Source organism: Galleria mellonella, unplaced genomic scaffold (assembly GCF_026898425.1).
Source record: "Galleria mellonella isolate WM207_F2 unplaced genomic scaffold, CSIRO_AGI_GalMel_v1 utg300, whole genome shotgun sequence".
NCBI lineage: Eukaryota > Metazoa > Arthropoda > Insecta > Lepidoptera > Pyralidae > Galleria > Galleria mellonella.
This window is the reverse complement of record NW_026442068.1, coordinates 27133-51710: the sequence shown is the minus strand read 5'-3', so window position 1 is coordinate 51710 and position 24578 is coordinate 27133. Positions and strand designations below refer to the sequence as shown.

At 32.3% G+C, this 24578-nt stretch overlaps 1 protein-coding gene across 5 annotated transcripts in view; it reads left to right on the top strand.

Moving 5' to 3' along the window:
• Window positions 1-12086, top strand: part of LOC113509075 (DNA-binding protein D-ETS-4-like) — a 58225-nt gene extending 46139 nt beyond the window's left edge. For all 5 annotated transcript variants that reach the window (XM_052895582.1, XM_052895581.1, XM_052895583.1 and 2 more), the window contains exons 4-6: window positions 106-292; window positions 6057-6206; window positions 10850-12086. In XM_052895582.1, coding sequence (XP_052751542.1) covers window positions 106-292; window positions 6057-6206; window positions 10850-11040 — 528 coding nt within the window. In that variant the 3' untranslated portion in view covers window positions 11041-12086. The remainder of the gene's footprint in view (window positions 1-105; window positions 293-6056; window positions 6207-10849) is intronic.
• The last annotated feature ends 12492 nt before the right edge of the window (window positions 12087-24578 follow it).

Here is a 24578-nt window from a genome sequence, read left to right as displayed (position 1 = left end):
GTTAAAAAAGTAATAATCAAGGATCAAAGAAAAAAACTACAAAATTAACATTCAATTATGCACCCTAGGACAAATATTAATAAGAAACATTTTGGATTGTTACAGGCTGGTAGTACATTATATGCCCAATTGGAGATATGGAAGGCTGCCCGCCACGAAGCCTGGCGGTCGTCACAATGGTCCGAACAACAACAACAACAGCAGCAGCAACAACAACAACATCAGCAACAACAATCAACAACAGACAAGCAGACGCCAGCTGGTCTACCTTCAGTTGATGACATGAGTGACGGTAAGCAATTTTTGTTAACTGATATTATATCGCAATAATGTGATAAATTGAAAATTATTCACAAAGATAATGAAACTTAAGATTGGTAGAAGTTTCTAGGCACTTGATAAAGAGACAATCAATTTTGACGAAATTGATATGAAGGGAAAATATAAGGGAGTAAAAGCTATCGATTGCAAAAAGACTTAGGATATTGTGTTCAAAATTGATGTAGTAATGAAACCAACTATAAACGAAATAGAACCTCCTTCATTGAAGATAATTAAAACTATTAAAATAACTTCCTATCGAATATTCTGAAACTATATAATGGACGTATATATGTTAATATAAATTCAATTCAAAACAGGAATCTTTAACAGGATAAGAACTTTTATCCATTAATGAGAGATACAATTAGACTAATTGTTAAAAGTTTAACAAATAGATTGTTGTGACAAATTTGATTTTCGGTTTTAACGTCGTTTTATTTATAATAAACAAGCTTATCTTTCTGAATTATTTTAAATGGTCAATATTTACAATTCTCTCTTCAATCTTTATTAATAGCTGGATAATATTAAAAAGTAACACAAATTTAAACAACATGTTGATAATTGAGAGCTTATTAAACATATTTTTTTATTTTCTCTTCGTTTATAGTAGGTACAAAAATGTTTTCTCGTATCGTATAGGTAATTGTGGTATTGAGACAATTATAAAACGTTGATGTTCTGTCACTTGTCAAAGCAATGTAGAACGATGGTGCATCAATCCGGGCGTGCATTGTGATCGACCGTTAGCCGATACGTTGTCCCACATAGGTCTCATGTTAGTGACAAACTAGCTAATGATATATGGCCGAGAGCTGTAAATGTTGGTGCTGTAAACTTGCTTTACGAGGGAATTGAAAATACTTATGCGTTAGACGGAAGGGGGCCAAATATTTTAAAGTTTTAACGGGTGGTATTTGCAGTATTAATTTTCTTTGCGCTTATTCTGAGTAGTTGGTTTTGAGTAGTTAAAATTCTTAAGATAATGTAGGATCGCATTGTAAACATACGTACATTTATAGAATGATATTTTCAAAAATAGATATTTGAAACTTGTTACAAATGTAGTCATTTTATATTATTACTAATTAAATCTTTTGGAGGAAGTTATCTATCTAGGAGAACCTATTTATGTATTTAATTTATTATTCATATTTGACCTGTAGGAATAACCGGATCGATTGATATACATTAAAACAATCCAGTTATTCTAACTTTAAAATATTTTATGTATGTACATATATTAAGGTTTAAGATCGAATTCTAAAAAGAGCCTTCTGAAATATTGTCAACCTATGAACCCGTTCACATAACGTATTACATAAAGACACTAACCAAATTTTATTGTTAGTTTTATGTTATTTTAACACATTACTACAGATTTATTTTTGAGAGATAAATTGAGAAAAACAAGATAAGACTTTCCTTTGTTTTTTTTTTTTTACTAAAACTAACAATTTGTTAGTTACGTTCAAAGGCATTGCGTAAACACCAGTTTCCTCTAGTCTCTATGATTATTATGATTGTAGAAATATTAAATAAATAAATCAATAAATAAATATATATATATATATATATATATATATATATATATATATATATATAACTATTTATATAGTAATATTTTCTTTATATATGTATATATATATTTGTCAAATATATTTTAAATAATGCCACTATTATAAAACTGTTATTGCTACTAACACTTATCAGAAATTTTATCATTTAGTACATAATTATGAGTAATTTATATACAAGTATACGTACATACATTCGTCGTCTTCAAATACTTTAAAGAGATATTAGTTTATCAACTTTATTTCTACTATACGTACCTATGTTTTACTAAATAACTTTAGGTACACAAAATAAACACCACAAATCGAATAACAACCTAATAAAATAACTAATTAATAACTAACAACCGTTTCTACCGCAAAGCAGTCGTGTCTGCATGTCTGTGTTTCGGTTCGAAGGGTGGGATATGGCAAGGAATACAGGGTACAGAGGAATAACACCAAAGTCCTCAGGAATGTTATGTACATGGTACTGCTCATGTCTATAGCGACAGTTACCATTTTCCATCAGGTGGCCCGTCAGCTTGTTTGCCATTCTAAATTGTAAAGAAATTAAACTAATATTATAAAAATCTAATATTTGTTTTTTTTTGTTTTTGTAATTGATTAACTCAAAACATATTTAAAAAGCTACATTATCAGCGAGTAACATGGACTATTTTTTATTTACAAAAACACCATGCGCAGTCAGAGGGGATTGCTAGTGTTTAAATAAGACTTTATAGTAAATAACTTCTATAACAACAGTTTATGGCACTCATTCAATTTAGATACTAATTAGTTAAATAATTTAATAAAATACACATCTTATATGTTTAAATAACAATAACTATTAATATTTATCAACTAAGAACGTCATCAAATTTCCATTTAGGCATATCATAATAAATTTAATCAGTAAAAACCAGCTTATCACTATCGAAGGTATTATAAATAATACGACACTTATCTGAAATCAATGACCAACAATTTAAAATAATATCAATTGGTTACCAAGTCCGTTTGCTACCACGCCTATTTACAGTTAATCCGTCAATCAGAAATGTGCAGCTCTATAGCCTATAGCTTCGTCCCTTTGCTCTAGTGTAGCTGGAAATCCATATACGTCAAGTCAGCTTTTTGTATCGTTTCCCGGCGACCCAGTTTGTCTTCACTCGTGCTACCAGACTCGCAAGGTCACAATCGTTATGACCAAGATAGATTTGCTGGCTGATGTTGCAAAAAACGTTATTATTCCCATTTAATATGGCTCAGAGTGCAATGTAAATCTATTTTCTTGACCGTTGATAACTTTGAGCCGTAAGTGTCACTTTGTCCAATGTTTCTTTCCTTACCTTCGATCTCTGCGCAATTTGATTTGGAAATGTATACTTTACACCACAGTATTTACAAGTTAGAATCGTGTAAATTTGAACGATGGATCGTTCCCTTAATTCGCATATAAACATTCCATTCAACACTCGGCTTTCTTCTTTAAATAGAATGTTGCTATTTAACTGTACGGAGCATCGCGTAGTCTGTTTATCTGAAATCGTTCGAATGTCGGTTTGTTTACATCTTACCTTGGAGGTCAAATATTGAATGTTTATAAAGCAATGTAAAATTAACTTCTCACGCAAAACGTCTACCTATCATTTCCATTCAAGCGTTATCTATGTTTAAAACAGCAATACTTTACAGAAGTAGAATTTGTTTGTTTAAGTATAATATATGACCAATCTCTAGGTATATTAAATCGAGTCTAAAAATTCATTCACTGATGGGAGTGTAAGCTTATTTAAAATATATTTTCAGAATGTATTCTTGCGTTATTATTCTTTGTACTTGTTATTTATAACATGTGACTTTATCTTTCATTATTATATATAAAATATATATCTATACATTTATTTTTATTGTTCTAATCAATTTTATGATATTCTACAAGAAATACATGATATTAGAACAAAAATGGTACGTACAATAAAATTATCGGTACCTAGTCAGGACTGAAAAGATTATCTTATATTTGCGTGATTTTACTGGGTACAAAGGAACAACACCTGAGCCCTCAGGAATAGCAATGCATGGGGGGTATCATGGGCGAAACAGTATACTCTGTTATGTCCATGGTACTGTTCATGTCTATAGGCGACGGTTACCACTTTCCGTTAGACAACTTACTAACACTTTAAGTTGTATTAAAAAAACACTTATAAAGTACAAAAGGCGTTCTTATCGCTAAAATAATCTATTCAAGACAATTTTTGAATTTTTTAGTAGAGGAAAACACGGTAGTTATTATGTAGAAGAAATATATCTAATGAAAAACGCCGTACGTTAATAAAACATATACAAATTATTATATGGATACTTTACATACTTATTAAAATAAAAAAAAATACATAACATGCATTTATTTATTAATATTCTCATTTTTATACAAAAATTACGTTTCGACGGAATTAAAATTTGAAAGAAACATGCAATTATCGTAAGATAGGAGTTAAATATTTACCGTATATATAAAATTTCATGTCTCGACGTTATATGTATTTTTATAAAATTTTCAAAAATACTTCACTACGTTCAACTATAAACATATCCATTAATAGCTGGAAATGAGCGCAATATTTCCTAGTCTATGATTGTGTATAATTTTTTGTGTGTCCACATCCACGTCGCAATTATTTGAAATAACTAAATGTAGAACGAACATGTCCACCATCAGCTGTATGGTGGAGCTATAAATCGATACGATATGTTTCCCAGAAGCAATAGAATGTGTCCACGAGCCTGCTACCGTCCTCTTTTCATCCATTAGCCTCATTGGCCACCCCATAATGATGGTAAATTGTTAAACATAATACTTAGCCTTAACTTTTAGTACTTTTTAACATGCATTTGGAACACGTATGACACGAAATTAGTTTTTTACTGGTAGGTACATCTTAATGTATGCACGTGTCACGTTTACTTAGGGGAATACGCTTCATTCTATAGATAAATACGGTATACTTGTACAGATTATTGTAATAAACCAAAATAATAATTAACTAATACATATATGTACCTATATAAGGGTAGATCATATATAGTAATATCTATATATTTTTATTTATTTATGTATTTATTCATTAGTACAAATATGTGTACATGGCGGACTTAATGCTAAAAGCATTCTCTCTCTATACTGTGTGTCTCATACATACAAAAAGAAAATAACATGAAACGTTAATTGATCAATACCAGTTCTATTGAACTTATGAGATAATAAGTTCAATGTAACTAATATTGATTATCGTAAAATCGTTTTAGAATAATAACTCTTTTTGCATTCGATAGAAGTTATTCTCATTTATATGTTACATAAATGTTGCAATTGAAATAAGTGTTTCTTGTATAATAAAATCATATGTTATTTATAGGGGTTGATAATATATAGCAATATCTATATATTTGAGATACAATATCCTGTATATTGGCATTAGAACGTGTATATTATATACCAGAGGGAGATTTTGTACAAAAGTCGATTGCTTGGGTACTTCTGTCCCATTCGTGTTTCAACCGTGAAGCAGTTGTGTTTGCATGGCTGTGTTTCGGTTTGAAGGGTGAGATAAGCCGTGAATTTACTGGGTACAGAGGAATAACACCTGAGTCTTCAGGAATGGCAACGCATGGGGGGTATCATGGGCGAAACAGTATACTCTGTTATGTCCATGGTACTGATCATGTCTATAGGCGACGGTTACCACTTTCCATTAGGTGGGCCGTCAGCTTGTTTGCCATACTAAGTTGTATAAAAAAAAATTAAATGTCAGTTATCTAATATATACAATACTGAAATGAAGATCGAATTAAATATAGATAATCGATATATACATATCAGTGATATAGGAATAGGTAATGACTTTTTTATCCGCCATTAATATCCATACGAATCTAATATATTAGATATTAGAACATTATCGGTATTACCCGTTTCTAGTTATATATACTGTACTAGTTTTTATTCGTGACCGAGATATATTCGTTGACTAAAAAGTATCCTATATCTGTTTTCACCTAAATTTTTTAAATTTTCATCTCAAATACTACGTATATATTAAATTACATTTTTAATATTAGTAAGAATTCTAAGGATTAATATTAATAAGTACTTTTCTCCAATAGATGAAGACTCCGAGTCAGCAGGAACGAGCTCAGGAACAGCTGGCGGGAAAGCCAAGTCAGGGAGCACGCACATACATTTATGGCAGTTCCTTAAGGAACTACTAGCCTCGCCTCATATACATGGGTCTGCAATTCGGTGGTTAGATCGAAGTGAGTATCCATATTTACTTTCTATATTTTTATAAAAGATTGCCATCTGATGGAAAGTGGTAACTGTCAACTATAGACATGAATAGCTCCATGAATATCACATAAGGTGTTTTTTTAATAGTATTAATATAAATAAATACGAAAGTTTGATAACGATGGATGAATGTATGAACAAATATTTGTTACTCTTTCACGCAAAAACTACTGAACGGATTGGAATGAAATTTGGTACACAGGTAGATTATATCCCAACTTTGAAAATGGGTAACTTTATATACTTTTTTTATACCATTGAGGTGGCAAACAATGGCATATGCCCTACCTAATAACATAGGGTTACTGTAGTCTATGAACGCCTGCAATATCAGGAGTAGTAACCGTCGCCTATAGACATGAGCAGTATCATGGACATAATAGAGTATACTATTTCGCCCATAATACCCCCTCCCCCCACATGCGTTGCCATTCCTGAGAACTCAGGTGTTATTTCTTTGTACCCTGTAAATTCACTGCTATCTATCAAACCGAAACACAGCCATGCAAACACAACTGCTTCACGGTAGAAACACGAATGAGACAGAGGTGCCCAAGCAAACGACTCTTGTACAAAGTCCCTTAACTGATTCGCGCGAGCAAAGCCGCGGGGTACAACTAATCATAAAATATATCCGATCATATAAACTTTAATATATTACTCATACGGGTGATTAATTTATATTGTAATACAAACATCAAGTGATAGCATTCAACGCTGTTTATAATAATATATTTTCGATAACGCATTGTCAATATAATTCCACTGCGTAATTTATAAGGTACTTATAATGTCTAAATGATAAGTAGTTTATGATTTGAGAGATGCTCAGAGACGTGCTTTATTACCTAAAGGAACTTAGATAGTTGTATTGTATGTAGGTACTCTGGCGGCGAAAAGTAATTAGGATAATAAGGGATATCAAGAAATGTGTTTTTTTTACAACTTAGAATGACAAACAAGCTGACGGGCCCACCTGATGGAAAGTGGTAACCGTCGCCTATAGACATGAGCAGTACCACGGACATAACAGAGTATACTGTTTCGCCCATGATACCCCCCATGCGTTGCCATTCCTGAGGACTCAGGTGTTATTCCTCTGTACCATGTAAATTTACGCCATATCCCTTAATTTTTTTTTTCATTTTAAAATTACGCGTTGTTCACACATATTTAAAAACAATATCGGGATTTAATACGATGTACTGTTTACCGGCAAATTTTTTACATCGCATTAAGCAAGATAGTTTATTTAAATGAAATGAAATTACATGAATTTTTAAATAATTTAATCTATTATGTTTTATTATTTGAAATATTTAGTGTTATGATAAACTACTAACATACTTTTGACACTATGTCTTCTATAGAAAATGTTGTTAATTTTCAAATTAAAGTTACAAAAAATGTGTACGAGTACTTTGTTTCAATTGAATGGAATGGCTATCGAATGAGCTTCCTGCCGAGGTTTTCCCTTAAGATTACAGTATAGGGTTCTTCAAAAAGGATATATTAAGGTTTCTTCAGGGTCGGCAACGCGCACGCGCAACCCTAGTGTTGCAGGCGTTCCTAGTACTACAGTTAACGTTTACTATCAGACAGTCTATATACTTGCTTGCTATCTTTGTGTTATATAAAAAAAATTATATATATAAAAAATGACTAAAGGTAGACTATACAACATAATACCTAAAGAGTATAATTTTTTTTAAGTTATACTTAAATAACAAAAACAAAACACCTAAAAACAGACATAGACACTCAGTCCATTTTATTAAGTAACTTTTACTTGCGTTACAATAATATTAAGAAACAAACAAATACTTGGCTATAATGTTAATGGTGTAATTTCCTTGTGTATTATAAATTAAAATCTATTACACATTTTAATAATTCACTTAAATATAAACTCTATGAAGTAAACACAGAGTTTAAGTTTCTTTTATTGTTTATTCCAAAGTTTTGACTTCAACTGTATTTGATTAATTAATTGCATCTCTTTATTGCACACCTTCAAGTAGGTACATTTTGATAACCAGGCGTGATAGAAGAATGTGTCATTGCTGAGATAACTGTCTCTATAGTGGATATAGGTACTGTTTATTAAAAAACACATAGGTATTGTCACTCAAAACGATATCGGATAGGTGAATAGGCATAAAGTTACGATAATATGATTAATTATTTGTTGCTATTATAATTATTTGATACTATACAATAAATTAAAAATAGTTAAATTTAAGTTAATACATTACAGGGACTTAACTTTTTCATCGCGTTAAGTCCCGATAGTGTATTTAAAGTTTAAAATTTTCATAGTACCTACCCGACTTAATTATGAAATTGAAAGTAAAATAAAGCGAAAACATTAATAAAATTAATAAAAATCTACTAAAAAGTTAATAAAATTAATTAAAGAAAAAAGAAATGGCGTGAAGAACTCATACCACTTTTAAAAGTGTAAATTCTGAAATAAAAATGAATAATTAATTTAAACTGAGAGATATTGTTTCGAGATCTGTCGAATCGATAAGAGTTTTAGATTTACGCATGTAGAATTATATTTGAATATTAAAAAAACAAAGCAAACAAAAAGATTTGTCAGTATATTTCAATGTAATAACTATCGGTTTAATTTACGTGTAATTTGATCGAAAAAGCTCTACTTGTTTCGGGACCATTCGGGAACCTTAATGTCGAGCGACTATGACGCGAGCACAAGCCTGTCTGACATTACATTACACGTAAGTTACACAGATAGTTATTACATTAAATTATAACATGTATTTATGAAACTTTAAACAATAAAACTTTATCATTGTCCCAACAATAACAATGATATTTATGCATAAAAGATATACGCTTAAAATAAAAGTTAATAAGGACATTTGGTAACTACTTTGGGTCCATCGAACTGGTTTCCGATAAGGTCGACAAATAAAATGCTTAATCTCGTCTCAATGGTACTTCGATGAATAAGCAATCGGCTATTCTAGATTTCTTTGTTTCAACTTGTCTCCATTTAACATACTGTGATTCAATATAATTGGTCAATAACACGGAATCTTTTATCTTCAATACAATAGTAACAATGCAACATATTACGCTAATATTCATCGATGTTTTTTTTTTAATATTTATTATGTAATCCAAAACGTATTGTATAGACAGTAGGAGTGGGTATATGGATATATATATAGATATATAGATATTGCTCCAATAACAGATATCTATACTTATAATAAATCTGTAGAGAGGTCAATTCTGTACATGAAATATATTTCCACAAAAACTATCAGGGGTTGATTAGTGATCGATACTGATGCCAAAAATGCAATCAGTAAAATTTTTGTCTGTCTGTCTGTATGTTCGTTATAGAAACAAAAACTACACGACGGATTTTAACGAAACTTGGTACAATTATTCTTTATACTCCTAGGCAGGTTATAATATACTTTTTATCACGCTACGATCAATAGGAGCAGAGCAGTGAAGGGAAATGTGTCTGTTACATCAAAACCACTGAACTGTGAGGAAGGACATAGGCTACTTATTTTAAGAAAAACAACGGAAACGCGGACGAAGTCGCGGGGAACAGCTAGTACTAAATATTAGTATAATATCGAAATAAAGAACCCGATCGAAATGAATATAGATAACTGACAAGTGTGGGCGATATTGAAATGAGTAATGACCTTCTTTTCCACCATCAATGTACAAAGGAAACCAATATATAGATATCAGTGGTACCGATATTACCCATGCCTAATAAACAGCGGGTCTACCATGAAATGAAATTCCAAAATTTCGGACTCAATTCTGTGTTTTTGTTTATACCAAAATCGGAACAATATATGGAGTTTAACATTTCGTTCGTCATACATCCTATCATAAAAATCCAAAGGAACAATATTTTAACATTTTTGATATTTCCAAATGGCATGTATAATGTAATTTTAACATCAAATTTGTGTTTCGTTTGGCTCCGAAATTTCGGAAAATATTTCATGGTAGGCCCTCTGGTATTAATATTAAGGGTATAAATGCTAAAATTAAAATATAATAAACATTTAAATTAAAAAAAAATTACAATAATTGGAACAACGGTATGAAGATAACAATATCACGCTTGCTATATTCCCAAACACTGACCAAACATCATATAAAACTAAATAAAGTAGAGCAAAGATTTATTATTTGTGGAAAATTCATTGTAGCAACGACATTCTCACTAGCCAAGGTGAACGAGCCAGTTACTCGAGTACTTAAGTACTTAATAAAATGCTTTAAGCTACAATAAAGGTTAATTTTCTGCTTCGTGACCAGTCTTTGAGACGATAGGCACCGACACATTGTTACGATTTATAGTTCATTATACCATGAGACATATAAGACTTTGTCCTTTTCGGTTAATGGAAACTTAAACTCATTATAATGTACCTACAACATATTATTATTCCGTTCTTGTAGAAGTACACTTGTTTATTCAAAACGGGAATGTCTATTGTCAAATTATCTTCAAAGGAAATAAAGCTATCCACAAAAACTGTTTTCATTAGCATCAGTGAATAATTTTGCAATGCTTAATTCATGTCGTGTTCTCTCGCAGGTAACGGTGTTTTCAAGATTGAAGATTCAGTACGTGTGGCGAGGCTCTGGGGAAAGAGAAAGAACCGACCAGCGATGAACTACGACAAACTGTCGAGGAGCATAAGGCAGTATTACAAGAAGGGCATAATGAAGAAAACGGAACGGAGTCAGAGGCTTGTCTATCAGTTTTGTCACCCGTACTCGTTATAAATACTCTGTCGCAATAATTCTAGTTTTTAAGTTAATTGTAAATATTTATAAATTGTAAATATAAGAACGTACGCACCGCGGTAATGCGGGCTGAACGACAGCTCGTTCGGTTTTACGTGAAAACGCAAAACCGAACGCAGTTCTCTTGTTTGTTGACGACCGAATTTCCGTTCGTTCGGAGTCTGCCTTCGGACTGCGGATTAATAGGCGCCGTAAACTATCCCTCCATATAATTCGAGAAAGGTAATTTTCTCTAGAATTATATTGGACGGGACTTTTCGCTGTATGCGTTAGTTGTTAAGGTTTTTTTTTACCAGCGACTAGACGATGGCGATCTTTCGATATAACTATACGAATCGTAACGATTTAAAAAAAAACACCGCTGTCGTCGAAAGCTGGTAATGTTTATCCCATATATCTATGATATATTTCTAGTATGTTCTATGAACTTTTAGGTATTAAGTGTTGTAAATAAATGTAATATTATTGTCGTATATAAAATAAAATAAAAAAAAACTAAAAAAATCCGTAATGTAATGTGCATTCGGTAACATATGTTTATTCACTCTTGATGCCTGCGGGGGTAATCTATGGTATGTACTCAAGATTGTGATGTAAAAAGAGATTAAATATTTCCATAATAACTAAGTTAATATAGATTTATTGTGAATCTTTTTGAAAACATTTTTTTTTTATATTAAAATAATGGCGAGTGACGTCAATTTTGTAATGTAATATAGATTATATAAGATATTTAAGGCGGAAACGATTAAATTTCGAAATTGAAAATTTTGTGCCAAATAGACGTGTATGGTATTTATTGGGGACAAAATTTGGTTGTATTGTGATTATTTGGACCCGCCGATGTTAATATTGGTTTGTATAAACAGTTGCAATAACGGTGGTGGTTTATTGTTAAGGAATTATAATTTACGTGTACGTAGCGCAGTTAGCGCGGTAAAGTTAATTAAATTAATATAATTATTGGACCAAACTAATATAGAAAGTAATGTATGAATTTGCCACAATAAAATTTATTGGCCATACGTATTATGTTTTATTTTCCTATTACCTATTTAAAATAATATGAGTAGTAATAAATATATCTATTCGTGATAGAATCCGAAACGAAGATATCCGCAAAAGAACCAAAGTAACCGACATAGCTTGAAGGATGAGCAAGCTGAAGTGACGATGGAGTGGTCACATAGCTCGAAGAATCGACAACCGATGGGGAATAAATGTTCTTGAGTAGCGACCTCATAAGGGTTAACGCAGTGTAGAACGATCCCCCACTAGATAGAGTGACGACCTGAAATACATTACAGGGTGTCAGTGGATGCAGGTGGCTCAGGACCGTTCTTTATGATAGTCTATGGGGGAAGCTTATGTCCAGCAGTGAACGGATAATAGCTGAGTGATGAAGATGATGAATAAATATACCTAACAAATTCAATAATATAATTATTTAATGATATATATCGTACATATACATATGTACCATTAAATGCTTACTTACTGATTATTAAAAGTGTATGATGTTACTCGATCGTGTATAAGTTTTTTAATGGCCATGTACTTACATAAAATTTGACACATAGTACATTTAAATATATAGGAAAACACATAATATTAACAGAGACTTAAAACTGTAACTCTTGAGTTTCATGCGAGATTTTCTCAGCAGAGTACGACTTTTCGGACTCAAATGCAGTAGATTTATAAAAAAATAACGATTTTAATCACACACTAATACAATATACAATGATTATATTAAATACATAATGATTAGTATATTTTGTGCCATAAAATCAACAACGAAATAAATACAATATATTTATCTTCTGTTTCCTGTCTTCTTCGTTTAGCGTAAGGACAATAATCTAATTATTGTCCTTACGCTAAACGAAGAAGACAGTATTATATCTAATCTAATTCTTAATCTAAATCTAATCTTAAGTAATTTATTATAAATCTGGTATAAGGATGGCAAAGTAGACGAAAAGGCGAACGTCGGCTGATCAAAAGTTTGTAGTTGAATCTCTAGGAGAATTCCTAAAAAGACTACCATTGGAATACTTGTAGTACAATTTTTTTTATTGTTCTAATTAGGTTCTTACAGTGTATCTTCCGTACATAGCAAGCTTATATGCCAAAGTAATAATTTGGCATGTCGTTGACACATAGATTGAGGATAGTAAAACAGTAATGTCTCGAATCTATTAAATTATTAGGTTAAGTGATAAGTTTAGAAAAATGTCACATTAGAATCGGCCCCAATGTTGACCCGAGGATGATAACCTTATTTTAGTTCTAATAATAGTAAGTAAATATGTATATTCCCCTCCAAATGATACTAGGATGGTACAGAGCGTTTATGCGAGGGGAAAGGGATTGTTAGTAATGGAGACTGTGAATCCCATTACTAAATCAAATCAAATCAAATCAAATCAAATCATTTATTGCACGAATATGGGTACATACATTAGTTGAAAAAAATAATTACATGTCCATTATTCCATATTCTACCATATCGGCATGTACAATATAAAATTATAGTAATAATAACTTATAATAATAAAAATAATGTCAATAATAATAATAAAATATAAAAAATGTCAATAAAAATAATTAAATTGCATGTCTAATATTTATCACTGTAATAGTCATGCAACGTATAGTAACATTTGGCTGTCAAATATTCTTTTGCTTTTTTCTTAAATACATTTAAACTGTTTATTTCCCTAAATGCTTTCGGGAATTTATTATATATTTTAGAGACCATACCGAAAAAACTTTTATCAAATAATGCTGTGACGTGAGGCTGAACGCGAATTTTATCGGTATTACGGTCACTTTTTAACTTTTCAAATAAAAGTTTATTCTTTTTCACAAACAACATTGTTTCAAGAATATAAAGGCTTGGAAAAGTCAGGATATTCAGTCTTTTGAATGAAGTCGTACATGTATCAGTTCTTTTCAAATTGCACATAGATCTAATACACCTTTTCTGAGTCTTGAAGACTATATCTCTATATGTCGAATTGCCCCAAAATATGACACCATACCTTAGTAAGGATTCAACATATGCATGATATGCAGTCAATACCGCTGTCTGATTAACAATCTTAGACAACATGCGTAATGCGTATGAAAATTGGTTTATTTTGCTATTAATATTTTCTATATGATGTTTCCATGTCAGGTTATTATCAATCGTTAATCCCAAAAATTTCGTAATTTTCACTTCATTTATTTTTTTTCCATTAAAATCGATATTAAAAGATGTCAAATTATTTTGTCGATTACTAAAATTCATAAAATGTGTTTTATCTAAGTTTATCTTTAAATTATTTTCCTTTAGCCAGTCTATTAATATTTTTATTGTATTGTTAATATTTATTTCAAGTTCATACTAGCAATATACCCAACTATGTCGACCTCCTCGCGGTTCCCCCTGGAAACTATCATGGTTAATTACTGATGAATTCATCATGAGGGGCTAACTAGCCTGTTTACATTCTCATCTATCACCCTTGACTCGTGCTTCGCCAGCGTATCCCGTTAGCGTAGGTGGGGTTTGCATACCATTTTCACCCATCGAAAAAGAGCGTTTATGCCTTCAAAGTCTAAACAAAAAGATTTTACAGTACAATTGACAGTGGAGTTACTTATATGTATAGTTATTCTATGTTTATATATATATATATATATATATATATATATATATATATATATATATATATCTTTTATATTTATATATGTAGCTATATGTATGTACATATATATATGTATATATAGCTACTAAGAAATAGAATGTATTATTTATAATATTATTTTTGCACGATATATGTTGTGTTTTGTATACAAATCCTATAGATACTTTCTCCTTTCAAGTTCTCAAGGTTCCACTTGTATACATTTTTGTTATACCCTAATATCTATATTATAAGTGAATGTACAAAAGTATATAAATAAATAAATAAATGTAAACAGACAAGAGATATATTTATATAACTATGCAGTTAACTATAGAATAATAATGTCGTTGTAAAATCTGACTGTTAAATTTCCCAAGTTTGATTTTATTTGACAGTTTATGGACACCATTATTTATTATAAACTATGGTCGTGTTCCATAGAATACGGCCACAAATAATATGAATTTATGGACATCCTATTTATTAAAATCTTTTTAGTTATTTCGGTTACACGCTGCCTCATAGTTGTGAATATACTCCAATATAATATTTATTTATTTATTTAACATTTTATTGTAGCTATATTATAGGATTTGTTGAATAATTTTCGATAAGTATAGTGTAGTACAAAAGGCTAAGCAATCTCTTCTCTTCTCTCTCTTCTCTTCTCTATAACCCTCATTTTTGGTAGTCGGAAAGATCTCAATAAAGTAATTGGAAGAGTATGTAATATCCGAATCTATAGACTGCAAAGCTTATGAATTCGAATCTGGCCAACACTAATATGAATTTAATTTTTTCAAATAACTTTGCGGTGATAGAAAACACCGAAAACAAACCAAATTAATCCGAGTGACTGCGACAGACCGTGTGGACCCGGCATAGAATAGGCCTCTTCCTTTCCTTTAAGTGTCTGACTCCGGTTGCCAATCCACCTGCCAATTGTGGCAATTACTGGCAAAATCCCCCAAGTGGGAGACTTATGTTCAGCAGTGGACAGTTAAAAGATGGTATGATGATGACGATGACTGCGATAGGCTTGACCTCTTAAGATCTACCTTTTAATAAATTTAAAACTGCTATTTGAAGCACTTATTGAACAAAACCTATAACACACTAAACGATTACTTGAATGACAAATGTGCATGCAACAACAAATCACGGGCTTTTCGATGACCGTGTTATTTTAGATATAGTACATTTATATAAATATATGTGTACTTATTTACATATATATAATATGTTATCATTAAATTTAAAAGCGTAACTGTTAAGTTTCTTGCGAGCTCTTCTCAGCAGATAACAACTTTGCGAACCTTGCTGTAGATTAAAGAAAAATAACGATTTGTGCTTGTCTAAACGAGTCTATTCGAATAACGATGATTTGATTTTGAATTTTTTTAATTCTAAATTAGTTTTTTTTTAATGGGTGAAATTGGAATGGTCGCTTCGCCCGCGCTATCGATATACGCAAGCGCACACACCAGTGAGAGACGATAGGTGAGGATGAAAGCAGGTCAGTTGGCCTAACGTGACGAATTCATTAATAATTAACCACGATGGTTTCCAGGAGGAACCACGTGGAGGTCGACCTTGTGGGACATATCGCTAGCAATAGGGCTATAAGATCCCATTACTAACAGTCTCTTTTGTCCCATAAAATGTAGACATATCGAGTTCTCTATGATAAACAATGACATCAATCAAAAAATGCCTTTTACGCATTTATAGTTGCTTTTTAATCACAGTAGACTGATCCATTAGGGATTATGGTCCAGAATTGATTCCTAGTAGAAGTAGTACAACATTGAAACCTTCAAGAAGAGAGCATCATCATCATCATCTCAGCCATTATCTGTCCACTGCTGAACATAGGTCTCCCCATAGACTGCCATAAAGAACGGTCTTGAGTCACCAGCATCCACAGAGATCTCGCAATGTATTTTTATGCAACATAGAATAGCAAACAAGCTGACGGCCCACCTGATGGAAAGTGGTAGTCGTCGCCTTATAGACATAAGCAGTACCATGGACATAACATTTGAGGAGGCGAAGGAGGAAGTAAAATACTCTGGGATTGATTAAATTGGGAAAAGAGCATACTCCTTCTTAAAAGGCCGTCGACTCAAATGCAATTTCTATAATATTGCAGGTGCCGACAATCACTTACTATCAAGTGAGCTGTATGCTCGTTTGTTCTGTGTTATAAAAAAAAACTTATGCCTATTTAAAATTGTGAAAGACTTGTTCAGACAGCAGTCTCATTACGTACATTAAATACAGACAAAGTCATTCCATTACAGCTTTTCTCAAATGGAATTCATTTTTTGCGTACACAAAACGAAGTACAGATAAATTACCTGTATATGTTTCTTTTTACACAAAAAAAAAAAAAAAACTACGGAAAATATTTAAAAAAAAGTATCTTGATTGACTCGATCAAAGTCGTACTTATCTTGATCAGACCTAGTGGTTATAGTCGTAAACAAGTACTGTTTGCAGTATATTATGTTTATTGTGAACTAGCAACATATCCTGGCTTTGCATGGGTACAAAATTTTTTATATAACATTTGTATTTATCTATTATACTTATACACCTCTCGGTATAGAATGCGTCAGCTCTTCCTTTCTCGTGGATATTGTAACAGGCGGCTAAGAGAACTTAACGGCCAGAAGATGGGTAGCAGCGTCCTTCTTAAAATATCCCTAAAGCCTAACTGCGGTTGCCAACCCGCCTGATAAGTGTTACAACTATTGGCAAAACACCCCTTATGGGAGAGCTAAGTTAAAGATAGTGAAGTTATGTGACGAGATGATTTGAATGCTGGGGTGGACCCCAGCTTCACATGATATATATATATATATATATATATATATATATATATATATATATATATATATATATATATATATATATATATATATATATATATATATATATATATATATATATATATATATATATATATATATATATATATATAATAGATAAATTTGCATATATCCGCAGAGGAATTAAATTGATCGACAGAATATACAGACACACAGACAGTGTCATAGTTCAAACGAAACAAGCAAACTGAAGTGGCAATAGGCAGCTCAAATAGCTCGAAGAACCAACAACCGATGGAGAAGAAAAGTTCTTGAGTGACAACTCCGTACAAGAAAATGTAGTATAGCATGACTTCACTTCCCACTAAATGGAGCGACGATCTCAAATGCATTGCAGAGAGTCTTTTTTTTAATGGATGATAATGGAATGGTAAGGTAACCCTGTCTGCGCTAACGGTATACGCTAGCGGGGCACCAGGGAGGGATGACAGATGAGAATGAAAAAGGCAGGTCAGTTAGCCCATTGTGATGAATACACTTAAAGGAGACCACAGGGAGGTTGGCACCTAGTTGGGTGTATTGTTAGCAACTGACAACCGCTCCCCTTCCCCCCTTAATTTCAGGGAGTTAGTGGGATGCAGGTGGCTTGGGATCGTTCCTTATGGCAATCTATGACGGAGGCCTATGTTCGGCAGTGGACAGTTATCGCGGCTGTCATAATGGTGATGATTTAAAATCGAGTCTAATATTCTATACTATTTATATTTATAATATAATACATATTTATTTATAATTTATAATAATTTAAATACAATTTCCATTATTCATATTGTTAATATCTTTACTCATATAATGACATTTAATAATTTAATTCTATTTTAATGTTTATCAAACACAAGGCATGCTGTGGTCGCCTATAAATGTAAGAACAGTTAGATCTAATCTGCAAGTGTATTGTATTGAAATGTTTAGCTGTATTGTATTGGTAATCCTATAAATAAATAAATAAATTTAATCAAAATTAAAATAAATAAGACAATAAATATAGGCTGCCATATATACATAAGTATATTATTTTTAAAGTAGACGATAATTTGAATTGATAGTAAACATGATAAATTGATAGTAAACCACTTATTTTGATGTTTGATATAATGTTTGAAGCAATAAATGTTTTTAACTATAAAAATTGTTTTAGATAAATAAGTATATATACATTATTATTTTTAATTGATTCAAAGTTCAAGTGGTTGACTGGTAACCGTCGCCTTTAGACATGAATTATCCAGAATATACTATGATGGCCATCGAATTTCTCACGCGTTGTCATTCCTGAGGATCAAGATATATATATATATATATATATATATATATATATATATATTATAATATCAGCCGTAGAACTCCCATTGATTAACATAGGCCTTCCCCATAAAGGGAGTTTGGCCAGTAGTTGCCATGTTTGGCAGGAAGGTTGGCAACCACAATTACGTTTTTGTTGATATTATAAGAGGGACGCTGCTGCTCTTGACCATTAAGTTACTTTAGTTTCCTTCCTTCCGACACCCGCGGGAAAGGAAGGGGTGGCCCATTCTATATCCGGACCGCACAGCAGTCGTCTCATATAGGTATGTCTTCCATGGCGATTGATTGAACTGTAAAAACGCCAAGACGTAAGAAACTAACAAATTCACTTTCTCATTTATAATCTTAGTAAGATATTGTAGGGGAAGGGGGGGCATGACGAGGACTGTTCAAATTTTAATGATGTTTTAAGAGGGGTGCTGTCTATCCCTCGCTCTTCCTGAGTCACCTATTACAACACCCACGGGAAAAAGAGGGGTGACCTATTCTATGTCGTTACCATACGGACCACTCGTTGCCGTTCCCGAGGACCAAGGAGGATATTTCGTTCAACAAAAAAATCTTTACTGATTCCAGCTACCTCTTTAGAAACTTTCTATGCTTAGTCTTTTTTATTTTATTGCACATAAAAGTGCAGAAATCGACTGTTAATCTAGATTTAGACTGAAAGTGGAGTTATACTAAGCGAACAAAAAACCTAGAACGAGATCTATGTTAGAATATATATATAATTCTGTAGTTAGCTACTTGTGACTTAGACAAAACACCTGTATCTGTTCTCAATAATTTATTATTAAAAAAAAAAAAAAATTCGGCGCAGAAGAAAACTGAATTCAATAATACTAAACCGTCTTTCAAAAAAAGCGTTCACGCTCACTTTTTATTTTTATCCGAGCAGTAAGTACTTTATATTATTCTCAATTTCGTGTATAATATAGTATATGTCATATATGTGTAAGTATATTTGTTATTTATATATATTTAATCGTTTACATATGTAATTTTAGTATGTATGTATATCAATAATTAGTAGTACCGCATTCGAGTATTCTGACACTTCCCTATGGTTGACTGGGAGAGAATGCTTTTAGCATTAAGTCCGCCATGTACACATATTTGTACTAATGAATAAATAAATAAATAATTTATAATTTAATATCGCCCAAAATGGCGCTTAATAAATTTTGGTTTTTCAGCGTCGATATAAGTTTAGGATTAAAGAGTAAAAAATACGAACAAAGGAGTTTTGTAATGGGCGAGAATGGAATGGTAACCCCTCCTGCATACGCTGGGGGGGCATCAGTAAGAAATGATAGGTGAGGATGAAAGCAGGTCAGTTAGCCCATTATGACGAATTCCACAAGAATTACCTATGATGGTTTCTATGGGAACCGCGTTGAGGTTAACCTGTTAATTGTTTAACAGCCCCATTGCTAGCAATGTAGGACACTTTGCTAGCAATGAGGTTGTTAGACACAATTATTAACAATCCCTTTCCCTCTACGAAAAAGGCTTAGAATAAAACTATACTTGTCTTCTGTTTCACGGTTACTACTTACCATCAGGCGGGCCTTAAGCTTATTGTCCATCTTAAGTTTTATAAAAAAATAATATTTTATAAGATAACAATAAAGTGCATACAAATTTGGTTCAGGTTGCATCACGTTGCGCAAAAGTGACGTCATCGGACACCAACCGCCGAATTCCAAGAGTGAAAGTTTCTGCCTTTCGCCCGAGAGAGGGGAGGACGACCTCGACAGGGGGGGTGACGCTAAGACGGGGGGACAGTTGTGTAACAAGTAAACTTGAATTTAACTGGTCCGTAGGTGATTTTAATGGGGCAAAATAAAGTAAACAGCAGCTCTACCGAGAACAGCGCATGTATATGTCAGCGCATGCGCATGATAGACGATTTGATTAACTTTAGAATATTGCAAAAACTTTGTCAATTTAAAAGCGTTCATACTGTTCTTGTAATAAAGTTTATCGAAGCGCGAATTATATTTTAGATATACCTTTTAATAAATTTAAAACTGTTATTAAAAACACTTATTGAACAAAGCCTACGTGTAAGAGACCGGTCATGATTTCGAATCTAATCAACACTCATTTAAATTTAAATTTTCAATTAACTTTCCGGTGAAAACATCAAAAACAAATCAAATTAATGCTAATGACTACGGTAGGCTGAATCTCTATCACTTGGGTTTACCTTTTGATAAATTTAAAACTGTTATTAAAAAACACTTATTGAACATAGCCTATTTATTACTTGAATGACAAACATGAATGATGTCGGTCATGTACGGGTTTTTAATGACTATGTCATTTTAGACATAGTACAATTAAATATATAGGAAATGGAAGATAAATATATTGAAGTTATTTCGTTGTTCATTTTATGGCACAAAATATACTAATAATTGATATAAGTGTGTGATTTTTTTTTATACAACTTAGAATGGCAAACAAGCTGACGGCGCACCTGATGGAAAGTGGTAACCGTCGCCTATAGACATGAGCAGTACCATGGAAATGATGATATGATACCCCCCATGCGTTGCCATTCTTGAGGACTCACCCTTCAAACCGAAACACAGTCATGCAAACACCACTGCTTCACGGTTGAAACACGAATGGGACAGAGATACCCAATAACAAATATAAAAAAATAAAACTAAATTGAAAATCTCCTTCTCTTCAAAGTCTGTTGTAAATCTAATAGTGATAAAGTTTCTGCATTAGTTCGAGAGAGAGGTACGGACAGGCCTTTCGTGTTTTATACCTTCTCTATGCCTATACCGCAAGGGATCTGTCATGAACATAAACAGATAATGGAAATCAGCTGTTCTGCATTTAAAGTGCAGCTTTTTATTCTATTTTAACTGTGACATCAGAACAATCTGATAAGCAATACCTTGTTGAGTTGATAAGATAAAACTAAAGCCTTTGTATTATTGATGGATAACGTAAATGCGTAATACCTACTTATATAGTAGATTAAAGAGTATATATAATTTATTATCTATTGACAGTTAGACACTATTTTTAATAATTTTAAATAAGTATTTTTATGACTTACGTAGTTAGCATAAATGCGTGTAATACTAGTAAAATCCCCCAAGAAGGAAGTTATGTACCAGCTCCTTCCGTTAGACCGCATTCAAAGTCGGGCAGCTCGAATTGTTGACGATCGGCGTCTTACTGTCCGACTTGACCCACTGAAACTGCGTAGAGATGTTGCATCTCTGTGCATCTTCTACCGAATTTATTATGGGGAGTGCTCTGAGGAATTGTTCGGATTGATACCCGCTGCTGATTTTCATCACTGTATAACCTGCCATAAAGTAAAGTTTCATCCCAACCATTTGAACAAGTGGCGATCTTCCACCGTGAGTTTTTCAAGGCACTTTCTTCTACGCACAACCACTATTTGGAATCACGCTTTCAACAGCAGTATTTCCGAACCGATACGACATTATAAACTTCAAGAAAAGAGCATATTCCTTCCTTTGTGCTCTGCTCTCAAATTCACTGCCACATACTACTAGTTCAAACACAAAAAAAATCATATAGATACCTATTTAAGTAAGAGTTATTCTTCTACATATGCATATTTTTTTAATAAGGTTTGTTCCATAAGAAACAGGCTAAGGTCAATAACCTTTCAGTTTTAGTTTAAATATTGCTGTTAATTACACGAAATTAATGTCTTCAGTTGTCAATTATTTATATTTTACATTTCATTGTTCGATTCAAATTTCATTTATAATTTTTTTTGGGAATGTACTTCTTTAGTTGAACATACAACATATGCGTATATTTTATCTGGGGGAAGGGATCGTTAGTAATGCGGATCGACCTCCACGCGGTTCCCCTTGGAAACCATCGTGCTGAGTTCCAGGTGTATTCACCACGATGGGCCGATTGACCTGCTTTTTTTATTATTCACCTATCATCTCTCACTGGTGCCCCGCCAGCGTATACTGTTAGCGCAGGCGGGGTTACCATTCCAATAATAAAAAAAAAAAAAACATATGCGTACAGTTTTTTATTATCAATCGGATTAAAAAAAATATATAAGACTATGACATACGGATAGACAGCCAAACTTCTATATAGGTTAACTGACATTATAAAAATTTCCTACATGATTATTTACCATTTGAATACAGATAATCATCAAAATAATTAATGTTTTCAAGTGCTATGTTGGTATCAAAGTATTGCTTCAACAAAGTTCTTAAGTAAAATTCTATATTAGTTTAGTAGGTATATTATGCGCCTTTATTCATATTTAGAATTTCCTAGTGTGTATGGTCCAAAGCAAAAGATGTTGAGACTATAGTTAAAAACTATAGTATAAAGTTATAACTACAGTCGTAAGGGGGGCGGGAAAGGGATTGTTAGTAATGGAGACTGAGAATCCCATTGCTAGCAATATATCCAACCAGGTCGACCTCGATGAGAATGGCAGTGGTAGCCCCGCCTGCGCTAATGGGATACACTGGCGGGGCTACCACAGCCATTTTCATCCAATAAAAAAAAAAAAAACTACAGTCGTAAGATATGAATGACCTTAGAAAATTTGATCCTTTAATCACTAAATTTAAATGGAAGTGAGAGCATTATTATTATAAGTTTTCTTCAAGTTATTATCTAACATGCATACTAGAATATAGAATAAGATTTTATTACTAAAGTGTTACGACTAACACAAAAGGAAACTCTATCGATGAAATAGAATCGCTCCAAAATTGGCGAAGATATTGCATAAAATACTTACATACACGAAGTATAACCAAAAGTCAACCCTGTAGCACATATTCGTATTTTAATGTATGCGAAAGTATAAAAAAATGAATAAAACAAAAACTGACCTTGATCTTTTCTTCTTTGAAATTAATCTCATTATTTGATGCTGTCGGTTCAAAAGGGCTAATGTATTCATAGATATACATAAATAAATATAAGAGATGAATTGAGAAAATTTCATAATTAAAATAATATTATAAAGAGGAAAGACATAACTTTTGGAAACAGACTTCATTGATGAATTTCTTTTAAGTTTTGAGTTTCAAATTCTTTCACATATAGAAACCAATTTATATATAAAAAAAATAGAATTTTCTACCTCTTCATCCGTGCGTAGTCAGGGTGGAGCGCTAGTTTGTTATCAAGCCTGTTAAAATGATCTACGATCGCTCATTGCTCATAACTTGCGCGTACTTCTAAGGCGCAGTCTGAAGGCCGGTTACATTCCAAAATTCTGAATATACTCCATTCGCCAGCTGGTACGGCCGGTACGGCGCCTGTATCTTACTAATAATTTTAATGCGATATCAAACCAAAACAATGAAAGCTCTTGGCACCAAGAAGGTTTCGGCTGGCGCCTACATAAATTTATAATAAGTAGGTAGGTAGTCACAAGTGTACCTACTGAATGAGCATATAAAATTTTGTTTAAAAAGAAAAATATAATTATTATAACTACTCAGTATAAAATATTATTATCACGAATATTTTTAATTTGTTTCAATAAAATTTGAAATAGGTATCTATTAGAGCACATGAACTTAGTTACGTCTACCTTGGGGATGTTTTAAGTTTGTTTTTATGGGTAATGTATGGTAAATGT